The sequence below is a fragment of the Uloborus diversus genome, chromosome 8, assembly GCF_026930045.1.
Source record: "Uloborus diversus isolate 005 chromosome 8, Udiv.v.3.1, whole genome shotgun sequence".
NCBI classification, from domain to species: Eukaryota; Metazoa; Arthropoda; class Arachnida; order Araneae; family Uloboridae; genus Uloborus; species Uloborus diversus.
In genome coordinates, this window is record NC_072738.1 from 110168477 (window position 1) to 110185311 (window position 16835).

At 32.3% G+C, this 16835-nt stretch overlaps 1 protein-coding gene across 1 annotated transcript in view; it reads right to left on the reverse strand.

Annotated features, from left to right (window-relative positions):
- Positions 1-14272: 14272 nt before the first annotated feature.
- LOC129227422 (neural cell adhesion molecule 2-like) overlaps positions 14273-16835 on the reverse strand; it is a 469788-nt gene continuing 467225 nt past the window's right edge. Inside the window, exon 13 of the mRNA XM_054861975.1 lies at positions 14273-14861. Within this exon, the coding sequence (XP_054717950.1) occupies positions 14640-14861 (222 nt within the window). The 3' untranslated portion in view covers positions 14273-14639. The remainder of the gene's footprint in view (positions 14862-16835) is intronic.

The window sequence follows — 16835 nt, forward strand, 5'->3', positions numbered from 1 at the left end:
GAGTTTAATCAGCACGGACGAGCCGTAAACGAACTGAAGCCGATACACCTTATAAATACTCTCAGTTAATCTTTAAACTGGGAGTTAAAAATATTTTTTACAACAGAGAGAAATCTGCATTCGTGCAACTTGTAGCAATTCAGGAAACGTTTTGTCCTTGATACGTAATATTTTCAGGAAGTGCATAAAAACAATTGAAATCCCGAAAGGTTACACGGAAATAGTCAGTAATGTTTCTGAATTTTTTTACAGTGTAGTACTCCTGGTAGGTGCTGTTATACCGCATGATTTAGAAAAAAGCTTTTGAATGAAAAACTTACCTAGCACTTTAGTTACTTTTGAATTAAAACCTACCTAGCACCTTAGTTTTAGAAGCGATTTTACTCAAACTTGAAATGGCTACTTACTTCTCTTTGCTTCTCACTGCCTCAGTAAATATTCTAAAAATCGAAAGAATGAGAAGTTGCGCTGTCTCCATTTCACTAAGAGTTTTTATGGGGTAAATGGGGTATAATTTTTTCTCAGTGTTATCTCCAAACAATGATAACACACACACAGATGTTTGGAAACACGCAGAACTCAATCTCTTTAAAAGTCTTTAGTCTTCACACTGTAGAAACGATTAAGAAACGTTCCTGTTAAATAATGGGCAGCTGATGTGCCCAATTTCTTCCAGTAACATATCTCAAAAAAAAAAAAAAAAAAAAACAGGAACGTTTTCCGCTAAAATTCAGTTACCTTCCTGAAAATATCCTGGAAGCCTTCCTAAAATATTCAGAAACCTTCCCGTTTAAAGCCAGTCGTATCTCTGGAGCTATAGGGAAAGCCTAGGTAGGTATAATATAATGGTTTGGCACATTCCTGCGTTTCCAGGAACAACCAAGAACAATTTTGCAAACATGGCCAAAGCTAAGCCAGAATTGCAGGTAAGTAACAAGCATTACACTCGCCTGCAACTCTTGCAAAGCTACACAATCCATTGACTGATATTTAAGCCCTTTGGACGCCTTTTCTGTCTGGACGGGCCGCAATCAAACTGAAGCTTATACACTTTATAAATACGCCCATTTATTCTTTTAACTGGGAGCTAAAAATATTTTTTACAACAGTGAGAAGTCTACATTTGTGCGATTTATAGCAATTCAGGAAACTTTTTGACAATGATGCTTTATTTTACCAGGAAGTGGATAAAAAGCACTGAAATCCCGAAACGTTATACGGAAATACTCAGTAGCGTTTCGGAATTTTTTTACCGTGCACTCACCAACAGTTCAGTTTAAAAAATTACCACGAGAGTTGATTCCTATGCGACCTCGTTTTCCTTTGCCGTACCTTATTTTACTTTGTTTACATAAGTACTGAAAATTCACTGTATATGTATTATTAATTGCTGTAATTCTCTAAAAAGTCTAAAAATTACTATAACACTGAAAAAAAAAAAAAAATCCGAAACGGTGCTGGTCATTTCCGTGGAACGTTTCGGAATTTCAGAGGCTTTCACCTATTTCCCCGCAAAATCAAGTGTCTTTGCAAAAAAATTTCCTGAATTGCTAAAAGATGCACGAATGCAGACTTTTCACTTGTGTGAAAAATGTTTTTTGCTACCAGTTTAAAGTTTGACTGAGCGTGTTTAATAAGTGTATCGGTTTTAGTTCACTGATGGCATGGCTGAATTGACTAAGCTCCCAATAGGAGCAAATATTTCTCTGGATAGCTGCAGCTTTGCGAGGCAAGAATTGCAGGCAATTTTTTGCTTAGCTTTTGCCATGGTTGCGCTAATGCTTCTGGAGTCTTGCTTGCAGTTATTCGCTTAGTTTTGGCCATGTTTGCGCGAATGCTTCTGGAGCTTTCTTAGTAAATCAGGAAAGTTCTAACAAAATACATTAAACATATTCAATTTTTCTTGAAGGTTCACGATTGGCTTTGACAGGGAAGATTTCCCAGTATTTAAAGGAAGGTTACTGACTTTTATCGGAAAACGTTCCTGGTTTTTGTAAGATATGTTATTGGTTGAAATTGGGCACATCAGTTGCCTATTATTTTCCAGGAACGTTTCTGAATCGTTTTTACAGTGAAGAGCTACGTATAAGGTGTTGAACTAATGATTACATCCGCGAGTTTTAAAACCAAATACAATTTTACGTTTTAAATCTAATCTAAAAACACTCCTAGCACCATTAGCATTATTTCACTTAGTCGACAGGAGTAGAAAACGGTTAGTCATCAAAAACAATAATTTCCTCTGTAGTTACTTTCCATTTCACACTGTAAAAACGACATCAATATTCAGACATCCGTTTAACGCCAGTCGTGTCTGTGTAAATTTAGAGTTCACTTACACTGTAAAAACTATTCAGAAACGTTTCTGGAAAATAATAGGCAGCTGATGTGCCCACTTTCTGCCAGTAACATGTCTCGCAAAAACCAGGGAAGTTTTCCGCTAAAATTCAGTAACCTTCCTGAAAAATCCAGAAATCTTTCCGTTTAAAGCCTTTGTATCCCTGTAAGTTCAAACTTATCTCTGGTAGGGATAATATTACAGCTTGGCACCTTCCTAATTTTTCAAGACAGTGCCAAAAGCAGTACTGCAAGCATGGCCATATCGAAGCTAGAATTGCAAGTAAGTATCAAGCACCTCGCTTGCTTGCAATTCTGGCAAAGCTACGAAGTCCATACTTATTCGCTCCCTTTGGGAGTTTAATCAGCACGGACGAGCCGTAAACGAACTGAAGCCGATACACCTTATATATACTCTCAGTTAATCTTTAAACTGGGAGTTAAAAATATTTTTTACAACAGAGAGAAATCTGCATTCGTGCAACTTGTAGCAATTCAGGAAACGTTTTGTCCTTGATACGTAATATTTTCAGGAAGTGCATAAAAACAATTGAAATCCCGAAAGGTTACACGGAAATAGTCAGTAATGTTTCTGAATTTTTTTACAGTGTAGGTAGGTATAATATAACAGCTTGGCACTTTCCTGCGCTTCCAGGAAAGCTCCAAAAGCAGTATTGCAAACATGGCCAAAGCTAAGCCTGAATTGCCTGCAATCCTAGCAAAGCTATGTAATCCATAGGCTGATTTGCGCATTTTGGACGCCTTATCAGTCTGAACGGGCCTCGATCCATACTGAAGCCGATACAATTTTTAAATACGCTCAGTTAATCTTTAAACTGGGAGCTAAAAATATTTTTCACAACAGTGAGAAGTCTGCGATCGTGTGATTTGTAGCAATTCGGGAAATGTTTTGACATGTTACTTGATTTTCCCAAGAAGGGGATAAAAACCATTGAAATTCCGAAACGTTACACGAAAATACTCAGTAACGTTTCGGAATTTTTTTACAGTGCAAAACATGTTTTACCTACACGCTCCCTAACACATACACACACAAAAAAAAAAAAAGCAGTAAAAGGCACTGGGATCTTTGTTGCCGGCATTTTTTACGGAAATTCTAATTTTAGTGTAAAATTTAAAAAGCTAATAAATATGTGAAATTATAAAGCCAAAAAAAACAAGCACGCTATGTGGCTTGTGGTGCCTAATAGTGAAACGAGTTTCGATCAGTGGGTGTCTCGTTGTGTGCTGAATAGCACTGTATTTTACAGTAACGTTTATCGTAAAATTGTCCAGCTTTTTTTTTAACGTGGACTCTCACAACATCCTTTGTTGGATTTACGTTTTTATTTAAACTGCTGTCGGAGAATACGAGAAGGGGAAAAAAACTGTAAAAAATAACTTTAATCTTGTAGTTTCTAAAGAAACCGAAAACTGTAGGATCCAACGAAGTTCAGAAGAAAGTTTTTCCACTTCATAAACAGAGGACAAACATCTGTGGATTAAACCTGTCACAATAATAGTTGTGACAAAGACATTTGAGCAGCACATCTCTTTTAATAATCTACCTGTAATTCTTTTTTATAACTATTTTACAATTCCATTTCAAAATTGCGACTAGAGACAAGAGAGTAACCAAATTGTTTTTTTTTACCTGCACTTTTGCTTCAGAAATCAAATTTTAGAGAAAATATTGCTTTTCTAGCACATTTTAGGAGATTTAACTGATTTTTGAACATGACGAAGTTTGAAAAGAAAAGAGATGCATAAAATAGTTCTTTCTACCAAACTCATTACACAATGATTTAATTGTGAAAAAAAATGATGGGTAACGCACGCACTAGTCAGTAACAAATGTTTTCTCAATCAATGTTACCACCCTGATTGTTGCAGGCATGACGCAATGTGAAAACTGATCATCGCTAATTACTGATTTGAAAATTGCAACACAATATTATGTTAATAGCAATAAGTTTATCTTATATTATGCGAAATCAACTCAGTCTACGTTTCAACTTGCAATACCGACACGATCTTTCATTTGTAGCGACAGAAAATTCAGGATCGAAACTACATTACCCGTAATTCTATGCAACAAAACTGAAAGTTTTGAACTGGAACTTATACATAAAAAAAGGGTTTTATTCCGCACAATCCTTTGACGCAAAATAAGTGTTTCGACTACTTTTGCTAATGTTAACACGGTAACACTTTTGTGGTAGTTCCATTTTTAGTCGTTAGGGGAGCAGGAATGATACTGAAACTAAAAGGTATTGCCATTCCAAAACTAAAAACTTTTGAAAACAAGTCATCACTTCTCGAAAATCTCCCGCGGTAGTTAGACTTAACACAATTTGAAAAATGCCTGGGGGCAGAGGTGGGATATATGGTCTCACGCTATCTGCGCTAATCCAACACCTCAAAAATTCAAGCCCCGGTTTTCAAAAAGTTGTAACTGGAAAAAAGTTTAGTTTAAAAAATCATTTTTTGCAATCAAATTAATATGACAAGGCATACATATTTCCTTCCAGAATAACTGATTTTATGTCAAAAATGTTCCAATAGATTGCGTTGCAAATAGTTCACAAATTTAAGAAGAAAAATTGAAAATTACATGAAAAGTTTTCGAAATTTTTAAGAAACATAGCTACATTACAACATTTTCCAAATGCAACGCTGGATCAATCACCCACCGCAATCAAAGGACAAAATTACATATTTTCTGTGAGTTTCTGAAGAAATGCTGCACATTCTCCACTGATCCTTACTTCAAATTTTTCAAGTATTCATGGATTTTGCCGATGTTCTGTTGCCTCAGAACTTATTTGCTAAAACTTCTAGTTTTAATTAAACTAGAAATTAAGAGAGGAGAAAGTACAATCTGTCATATAAAACCTTGAAATTATTCAAGAATTTGCTTTTTTAATACTAAGCCTTTTTTAGTATGATTTTTTGAAACAGTTTATTCTACCGCTTTGTAATTACAGCATATATGGTTAAAATGAAGATATTTTACTGTAGTTAAATTCACAAGTTTAAAAAAAGTGTTGATATGATTTTGAATTACTATTGTGCTTATTTGCGTGCGTCCTATATGCAAGAAAAGGGTTACGGTAAAAATAAAATTTATGCAAAAAATTTATAATTGCTGCATAAAGACAAAACATAAAATTTTGGAAGTTTTTGAGTTTACAACTGCATTATCTACCGAAGAACCGCTATACAAAGGACCGTATTAAAAAGATGAGACGAGTGTTGAAGGCATTTCTATTTTTTACATTTTTGTAAGAAAGCACTGCAGATAATACTAGCTGTAACTTTTATTTCTGATGCTTTTGCGTTTACATTACGTTACACCGCAGGTTTACTGTACTTTGTTTTATTATAAAGTCATGATTCTTACTGTCGGTCTGTTACGTTCTGGTTGTATTAGCAGGAGTACAAACGCTAGATGGATTTATTGAAGAATATTTTTAGATTTTAACGGCAGGAATTGAAGTCTGTGATCATAAAATAAATACGACGAAAGGATATGTACCAGGGGTAGATACAGGGGAGGGTCACAGGTGTTAAGACTCCTCCCCCCCCATCCCAAACTATCGAAAATGTTATCCGTCCACATTGTGTTCGATTTCAATAATCTTTTCAATTCCTTAATTATTTTTAAAAGTAAACATTTAAAGTATTATTAACTTTTATTGCTTTAAAAATTAATTAATGTTAATGCTACTAAGTACTCATTATCCCTGGCAGACTAGGTGTTTTTTGTTAACATTCAAGCACATTCAAGAATGTTTGTTATCAAAACCGCAGGTTCGTTCATAAAAAGGAGGGGGGGGGGCATTCTTCAGCATGGCATCCCTAAAATGGTAGTTAACACCTGAATATGGAAATGATCATTTCTTGAAGAGAAGAGTATTTTCAAGAGATGAATTAAACCAATCGAGTGTGAGACAAAAGGTTTTCAAACATACCTTACTGCTCGCTTTTTTAATGATTCTATTCCTTTAACTGTAAATTGCATCCCCGTATTGTCCACTGGTACAATATCCCATAAATATCGATGCCCCATGAAACTCATGCTTACAATCCAATAGTAATTATCAGTGGGTGAGAACGCTGCTTTACTGAATAGAAAGGCTTACGTTATGCAGCGTTGCATTCACACATTGTTCGGTTTCTCGAATAAGAAGCCATGCGTGACGCGCTAGTCGTTTCACTACCAATTCACACCGTGGTGGCTCTTTATTGGGAATTGAGAAAGGATATCGTCGTAGTTAAGCTATTCTACGCATTTCTTAACTTTTTAATTAAAATCAATATTCAGAAAATTTCTAAGACACATCTGAGGCAAAATACAACTTTTTGGCATTTATGAAATTATTTATTATTTTGATTATTTATTAATTTATCAATTATTTTGGCACTTCAAGGGTTTGCCCACATTATTTTGATCAATAGCTAGGGTAGTTCTGCATTAAATTTAATTCTTATTCACAGTTCTTAGTCTTAGGTTTGCAAATGATCAGTTGGCAGTCCGAAAATTTTATATCATCAATGTGAGACTTCTGATAGCAAAAAAGGTTCTGCAGGAGCCTCCTTAATATAGTGTACATTATTTTAAAACTAAATATTTTGATCCTTAGATCGCGCATAAGCTTTAAAATTTGGAGAAAAGGCTAAAAAAAATTCAAATTTCAATATTTTAAAATATAAATTCAAATGTTTGACCTAATACCGTTCAAATAATTCCTTTCAATACAATTTTCATGTATGTTAAGAATTATACACTATTATTTACACTGTTTAAATCGTGCAAAAGCCGCAGTTTCGCGAAATTTCTCGAAAATTTTATTTTTTGCATGCTGTTTGCACATTCCAGAGTATTCCATCTTTTATTTTCCAAACTTAAAATCTTTACAATTGATTTGCTTTATGAAAATTTTTACTGGTAAAGCAATTACATTTTATTGCATTAACGTGTTATTACCGGCTACTACAAGAAGACAAATGCATTTGATTTCCACCCGACTTTACCCATCCAACCAGTCAGTAAGACTAGTTTTTAACAGTATTAAAACATGTACAAGATATTTACTTCTACATTTACAATACGATATTAAACAAGTTTCTGCCTTTGGATTAAGACTTATGACAGTTTTGTCTTCGCACTAAAACAGCCAGATCGGTCATTTTGACCGCAAAATAATTTAAAATATGCTCAAAATTGTTTGGTTTTAATTTAACTCTTTGACCTGTCTTGGAAAAACATCTTTTACCAAAAAATGCATCCAATTATCTTGTTTTGATTTTACGCAAATTAGGAGTTCACCTAGAAAGACCGACGGTGAAAATAACCGTGTGTTACTTTTGTTTGTATTCTTGTTTGTTAATTCCATAAGAAAGGCAGGAAAATTAATGATTTTGATTGGTTGAACTGCAGCTATTCCTTTTGAAATATTTGATTGCGCACATTTTAAGAATTTGGCTTTCTTGTTTTCCTGCAGCGTAAATCACATTTCTTCAATCGGATTCGAGCTGACAAAACATGAAAGATGTTTGAAATATGTTTTTTTAATAGTTTTATTTAAATGTATAAAATAATAAATTCAGCTCATGTCTCTTCGCCAAACAACATTCTACCGATTCTAGAATTTGATGCATTTTACAGAGCTTAGCTATTTTGTTTTCAAATGGTTTGATGCTTCTCAGAAGAATGACGGGTTCTAGACAAATATTATATGTCAATAACAACAACGTTGAAATTGAAACAGAAAAATGTAAATGAAAGATCAAATTCGATAAACGATAGACTCTTCCTAGTCTCATGGATCGAAGATGTAAGTAGAGCCAATTTTGACCAAAATACTAACTTTGCAAAAATTCAATCGTGGACATTGAATTTATAAATAGTGACTTTAAAGAAGACCCAAAGTAATTTATGTTCATTGTCCATGCCATACAGAAAATGAAATGGGCCCCATCATGTTATTAAAAATCCAGGACATTTAAGTCAGTGAAGTTAGTTAACGTGTGCTAATGGAGACTTGCAACTTACACTTTTCAAGCGAAATCACTAATTAGATATATATGCTTGAGATCTATACCTAAAAATATAAAGCTGGAGCATGGTTTGATAAAAAATATAAATAAATAAATGAGAAAATTAAAAAAAAACTATTAAAAGTGATGCAATATACAAGACATTTGTCTAAAGATCAAGTAAACATCCGGAATTGAGTGATTCAAAGAAATGACTCATTGCCAACCCTGAGAGCTTTTTATTGGCAGTGGAAAAAATGTTTCCCTAGCTTATATTTTCAGTTTTATTTTATAAATGGATTCTATTTTTATAAACTTTAATGTTATGTATTATTTGTAATGCTACGGTTTGAAGAATATACGTCATGGAAAGCAAAATCAACTTTACACACACACTTACAGTACAATTTCTGCAAAAACTCTAAGCGATAACATTTGAATTAATGTAACAATATGCAACAGGTTCCATAGTAAGTACGTAACATCGATTGAAGTTAACATCTGTTGCGATTTTTTCCAGGTCAAAAAGGTGTAACAAAATAACAATTGAGTTCATTCCCTGTTCTTGTGAAATCTGCGTCTAGTAATAGCCGCAAAATTGCTGAACATTTTGAAGATTTGATTGTTCCTTTTGAAAATATATTCTGTTAACTAGGAATATCTGCAAATTCAGAATGTTAAATCAGAGTGTTGTACACAAAAAGAAAAGAACGGAAGTAATCCTCGAACGAATCATTGCTGGTACATTTTGATTACAGATGAGTTTTGGTAATGATGTTAGATAACTCTCTTGAAAGGCAGAAAATAAAACAGTAATACATATATTTATAAAATAATTTATTGTGCATATTTATTAATGTCTATTACAGATTTAAGTACATATAAAGAAGACAATGAAATCTCTAGCAAATTTTGTCATCATATATTCTGGCAATTAATTTGTGCTGTGTTGTATGTATACTTATAACCACTTCTGAAATTGATTGATTTGAAACACACTGTAAAGGAACCAAAATTATAATGTCGATAGCCATATTGAACAATAATTTTAAAATCAGTAGCGACTGTAGCATATTTTGGTATATAAAGTAATTAAAGTGCACAAATGCGCTTTACAGTAAGGTCTCATTAATCCGGACCGGTATTAACAGCGCTTCGCTAAATACGGACAGTCATTTAATTGTACGTACTGTATAAAGAAAATGCGAGCTGGAATTAATTAGCCTGGATTAATGATATGCTACTGCATAAATAAAAATAAGCCAAGCAAGTTAAAATACTGTAGTTAAATGAAATAAAAATATTTTTTTTTCATTAATAAGAAGTAAATAAAAAAATCAATCAAAAATTGAGCATTTTATACAAACAGTAATTAAAGTAAACACATAACTGGATGCATAACTACGGATTTAGTCTTTAATTAAAAAAAAAATGTTTTGTACTTTTTTTCTTCTTCTTTTTGCCTTTTAATTAATTAAAAAGTAACATTCAAATTTTTATCCCTGAAATTATCAAAAGGAACTGTAATATTGTTAGATTAGAAGTTTAATCTTATTATATACTTAAACCTATGCATAATTACGTAACTTTTTTGAAGCTTCTAAATTGATTGTAATTAATATTCTTTAGTTGTGCATTGTGCTATTTATTAGCGTCAAAAATATATCTATACGTCAATCGTTAGTTTTGGGTATGAAGGACAGTTTTCAGATTAACGTAAATAAGGTAACTTATTTACTGGAAAAATACCTATTATTCCAATCTTCTTTTTACGGAAAATTACGAAAGAAAAAGATCCATTACGGCACACAAATTAAAGTGACTGCTCTTTTTGCGTGAGAGTTGGAATGACAAAATTAAATTGTTTCTATGCGAAACGTTTTAAACAGTTAAAGTTGCAAACTGAGTTGATGAGCAAATATTTTGGTAATAGTTACAAGCTAAATATTTGTTGTACCTAACGTGTAGAAAATATACAAAGTTTATAAATAACATGTCTAAAACAGTTCCACATTGGTAAAGAAGACACTTTTCATGCTTAAATTTGTTTTTAAAGAGTGTCAGCCATTTAAATTAAAATATTTTCCTTACTTTGTACCTTGTGTTGTCAATTTTTATTTATTCAACGTAAAAGAAACTCTCTTAAAAGAAACGACTCCTTCAAAAAAAATTGTACTCCGGTTTTTCCCCCTTCAAGGCAACAAAATGTTAAATGTGATATCAAAACAATGCAAAAGGAAAAACCACGAAGTTTGCTTTTTAGTTCCTTAAAAAATACATGAATTTCCAATGTATTCAAGAAAATATGAGCAAAACAAAAATAGTAGTAATTAAAAAGCGAAAAAACAATAAAAACTTCAAGCATATTTTTATAAAAGCTATATTGTTTTCCTATCATCGCGTTTTATGCTTGAGATAGAATTAAAAAATTGCCAGAGAATTTTTCTAAATGGAATGTTTCTCAGCATTCCATTTTTATGTGAAAATCACTCGTACTTTGTCATTATATTTTTTAAACGGCATTGAAATAAAAAAACTGATATATTTAGCGATGTTTTGACAAGGAGATAGCGTATTTTAAAGTATATTAATGTCAAATCTGTTTGTATTTTAGATTGAAACCTCGCCCTTTAACTGTCTATTTTATTTATTAAGTTGTTTGTAGTATTTGGTCCCTTTGAGTGAATAGTCATAGCTTACCATCTTAACGTTTTCCCCCCTCAGTACAGTGCAAATTATTCTAAACACAATGAATTTCAGCAGATAGTATTTCGTTAGGTAATTTTAAGGTAGACATGCTGTTAAGTTTCTTGAAAACTTCACTTAAAATAACAAATACAGTAACACCTTTTTGCAACATTACCCGAAACAACACTAAACCCTCTATAAGAAAGTAATGTGGGTGTGCCAAATAACGCTGTGTAGACTAATCATTAGAACAACCCATCATTCTATGTATGGCAGCAAAATGTTGTTAAATCGTGATTTATCGTCATATCAGAACGCCTAACTGACGATAAAGCGTTAACCACGGGCTGTTTGTTATCAACAGGCTTAGGGAATAATTATCACGCAAGATTATTGAGAAATCTGCTTGATCGTTTTTTTAAAATAAATTGTATTTTTCCATGGTCCACTGTATAGGTCACAACAATAACAAGAAGGAACAGTATCTTTCATTTTAACTTTAATAATTATCAACTGTTATTAGGGTACTAAGTTAACTGCTAACACTTTGATTCGTTTTCTTTAAAATTTTTAATGTCAATGTGTCATACATAAACACTGAAAAAACGATTCAGAAATGTTCCTGGAAAATAATGGAGAGCTGATTTGCCCAATTTCTGCCAGTAACATATCGCGCAAAAGCCAGGAACGTTTTCCGCTAATATTCAGTAACCTTCCTGAAATTATCTCGGAAACCTCCTTAAAAATTCAGAAATCTTCCCGTTTGAAGCCAGTCGTGTATCTGGAATTTTAAAGTAAACTTTGACAGGTATAACATAATAGCTTGGTCCCTTCCTGATTCAAGCAAGCTTCATAAGCAGCACTGCAAACATGGCCGCAGCTAAGAAAGAATTGCAAGCAGGTATCGAGAATTTTACTCGCCTGCACCTCTTGCAAAGCAGCGTAGTCCATACTTACTCGCTCCCTCTGGGAGCTTAATCAGCATGGACAGGCCCTAAGTAACCAGCAGCCGATTCACTTTATAAATACGCAAAGTTAGTTTTTAAATTGGGAGCTAAAAATATTTTTTACACCAGTGAGAAATGTGCATTCGTGCAACTTGTAGCAATTCAGCAACCTTTTTGACAATGATACTTGACTTTTTCAGTAAGTGGATAAAAACCATTGAAATCCCGACACGTTACCCGAAAATACTCAGTAACGTTTCGGATTTTTTTTACAGTGTATCACGCCCGTAAAAATTTATCTTTTTATTAAAAAGTACGTCATAAGTTGTTATAAAGTTTCATCTGCTGCCGTATCATGTTTCGAATGCATGATTGCATCGAGGTTTTACTGTAAGTGCTATTCAAACAGAATTTCTCCTCAAAAAATATAAAATATGTATGAAAAATAAAAATAATTCATTAAAGAACTCATGATGAGCAACTAAAAAATACGAGGATGAAATAATGGTAGAAAATAAGTACCTTTGGTGTAGGGTTGCATTTATTATTTATAAATAAAATGTTAAGCTCTACGTATTACTAAAGTATGCAGCAAAACCTGTAAAGTTGACCACCCTTGTAAATAAACCACCTGTGTAATTGACCACTGTTTTCAGGCACAGAATTAGATCTGCATCATATAATTCAACCTCTATAAGTTGACCACCTGTTTAAGTTGACCACTAAGGTATTGCACCGCAAGTGGTCAACTTACACAGGTTTCACTGTATTTTATAGAAACACATTCGCATGGCACTTACTGCTTTAACAGTAAAAAATGACAACACAGGTATTTTTGATAACACTCAATATAAAAGAAGATTTCTTCAATTGTTGCATAAATAGCAGTGATACGATAATTTCAAAAGAAACATGTACTGGCGACAGTAGAAAAATTCAGGAAGAAATTAATTAGTTTCGTTTATTTTCTAATATATACACACGGAAGAACGATTGTTGTTTATTACCACGATTGTGCAGAGACATTATGAGTACGATATATGTAAAAAATTCCAAAACAGTATCCAAAAGAAGTTTGAGTCTTTAATATACTTGCTGTGCCCACTTTGAGTCCACAACGTGACATTTGATCACAGGCTTCTATTTCTGTTGTCGGTGAATGTAAAACGTGTATTTGCTTGAGCAGTTTGCAGTTGTTGTAACGATAAAATCAAATGTTCATGTGCTAGGTTTTTTCTTCCTGATATTGTGTTCCATGAAGTGAGATATCTGAACAGTTGAATTCAATGTATTACTTAAACTAGTTCTAAGTAAGTTTTACTTGAACTAGTTTTACTTGTTCTAGTTTTACTTGAACTAGATCTAAGTAAAACTAAGAACTAGTTCAGTTTCTTGGTCAGTTGAATCCTACATGCATTTTAGTAGAAATATTTTATTCAGAGACAAAAATAACTGTTACATGGATAGACCAAATAATATCTGAAAGATTGAAAAAACTTGAAAAATTGCGTCATATTCTGTATCAAATGTTTTTTTTTTTTTCAATGATTAGATCAAAAATATGCATAAATCAAAGTTTAACACATAAGGCGATTATGATAAATAAAATATCTAATTTTAAGAGCTAATGAAACACAAAAACACAAAATAAACTTAATATTCTATTTTAAAAATTTTACTAAACTGAATTTCGAAAATAGTATATTCTAACCACATCATTCATAAGCAGCAGTACTGCCACATCTTAGACTTTAAAAAACGTAATTATTTTTTTATTAAAAATTTAGTTTTTTTTTTTTTTTTTTTTTTTTGCCAAAATTCTGAAAAAAATCTGGTTTTTATTACTAGTGGGTGGAGTCATGTAAAAGATGGTTTTAATAGCGACACATCATTGAAATTTCATAGATTTTGTAGTTTTTTACAACACAAACAATTCACATAACTTTGTAACATAAATTCTTCGGGCGAAATGCAGTGCTTAAGAATAAAAAACAGCATTGTGTAGAACCTAAACTTTCTAAAATATGGTATTATTCAAATTAATTTATTGTTTATTATGTTTTTTCATTTATTAATTTATTTTATTTTATTTATTTTTTTATTTTATTTATTTATTTATATTATTTATTTATTTATTTTATTTATTTATTTATATCATTTATTTATTTATTTTATTTATTTATTTATTCATATTATTTATTTATTTACATTTATTTATTTATGTTATTTATTTATTTATTTATTTATTTTTGAGATTATCTAGTATTATCCAAATATTGTGGTGAACGATATAGCAGTACACTCTCAGACGTGTAAGAGAGAAGACAGTTTACATAACTTATTTTTAGTTTTAGGAAAAAACGAATTTTCTGATTTCATTCAAACATTTGATTGTATCGTTACAAATATCACCAACCTCAACGACTGCTGTTTCACATTCAAGACAATGATCTAAATCCATATCCTGAGCTTCAATAACTGCTCGAAAGGGATTTTCAAAAAGAATCACAGAGGAAATGTTTTATCCAAACGTACAATTGGTGTCCTTCTTGATAAATGTATTCCCGAGTAATTCACTCCCAATCAACTGATTCACATTTTAAATAATTATAAAATAGTCTCGTTTCAAACAGCACTTTCTCGTCTGCTGTTCATGAGGGGTGTTTCACATGTGTTATTCCCTATGTCTTCCTCCTCCTCCCTTTCAATGACAATCGTCTGCAAGTGCAAGTGACTGTGGAGGTCTATGTTGGCATACTCGGTAGGTGGGTCTTTCCGACGAACCGTCGTAACACTGTGATGTTCCTTCGGTAAAGACAACTCAACGTACGTTATTTCATCAGGATGCTGAAAAATCAAAAAAAAATTATCAATGCAATTGACCCTGCAAATACAGTGAAACCTGTCTGTAATAATAAACCTGTCTCTAACGATATTTTCCTTGCTCATAGCAAAATGTCAAGATAAACAATCAAACTTTCTATAACGATAACCTGTATATAACAATATTTTTAGGTCCTAACAGCATTGATATAGACAGGTTTTACTTTAGTAGTTGATTCTGAATTGTTTTTGAACAATCAAGACCGGTAACTACCCATCCAGAAGACCAATGAATGATAGGGACATAGGATCTCATCCCTTTTGAGATGCTGAAAGAGAAATGTAGAAACCGGTCCTTCGATCGAGATTAGATAATACAAATAATCGCTTCTGACGTAATTTTGTAGCTGCATACGTGGCATTTTGCCTAAAACTATCAAAAATGTAAAGCATGGACATTTCCTCTAAGGAACTGCAGTTTGCTCACCTGTAGGTACTGGAAGAAGGCAATCAGAGAAAACGTTGTTCTTTAAAATGCAACTCAACAGCATGGCTTCCAGAATTATTTTGGTAAAATCGTTTGAAACTTTTTGTGAATGCTATGATGGAGTACACGTGCAAGGAATTGGCAGGTATCCACCTCACGGTGAAGCAAAAAAGAACGAACGTCATAGTGAAATTTCAGGCAACGTTCATTCGGTTTCTCAACATTATTGTAAGTTCAGGTTGGAAATGCAAACCATGTTTTAATCTATTTTTTGGTAGGCTGAATGGGTAACATTCCCTCTCTTAATTTGTAAAAATCAACTTAGAATTACCCTATGTTGCGAAAAAAAGCTTCCTTTTTTTATACATTACAAAAAAAATGTCAGTAATAAAACGCTAAACAAAGTTTTTATAGGGTTATGTGTAAACAATTAACGTAACGTAAAAAGGGCGTCAAATTTTTTTTCAGCAGCTGTCTGCATTACATTCTATCTTGATGGCATCATCTACGCAACAGCTATTCAGAAACAACTATTCGACGGACATAGATACATACATAGATACAGTCGGATTTTAGTAACTTAGATGTACTTGTTTCACAATGAAAGTAAAATAAAGATTATATATATTTATATACATATATTTACTTATTGATTTATTTATATAAGAAAGTGATTTTGTTGCTCAAAAATATATGTATTTGAACTTACCCTAGAATCTGTGAAATAGTTAATTAAGGAAATCGAAACTGTTGTAATAGTCGTTGGAAAAAAATGCGCATTAGTGTTTTTCTGAGATCTCAAAATATCCTTTATCATTGAATAAGCTATGACCTGAGTTCACAGTTTGTGACATAAAGGTTAAATTGCTTATTAGTTATGCAATGCAATAATAATCTCATACGTTTCAATATTTTTACAAAAATAAATTCATTAATTAAATGGAAACAACTCTCGAAAGCTCACTCCAAGCAGATCACTTTTAATTGCCCCCACAAAAATAATCAAAATAAATTTCTACGAGTTTGTTTTGTAATAAATTTAGATACACCTTGATCGAAAACATAACAGCGTAATTCAATAAAACAGAGTGTCTACGAAAACCTCACATAGATTTTCCCAAAAGATACAGAAAATCACAAGTCAATCATTAACAATTCCACACTATTCCCTTTATCGATCATGAAAAGGATTTTCATTAGAAGAATTTCCTATTCCAGGTCAATGCTTTCCTTGCTACTTTATTTCCCCATGGTTAACTTCGTGAGAACACATTTTCCACCTTTCTGCTTCCAAGATGTGTCCAACTTATATAAGAACTTCAGCGTAAAACAGATGCATATAAGGTATTTAGGATAAGTCGCATATTTTATTTAGACAGCCCTAAAAACAACGTCGAATTAAAACAAGTAATTAAAGAAAAAAAACTAAAAAACTATTTTTTGTAAAAAGGTATCATTTTTGTTCTTTAGAAAGTTTCCTGCAACTTGCAATTCAATAACTTCTTTGAGGA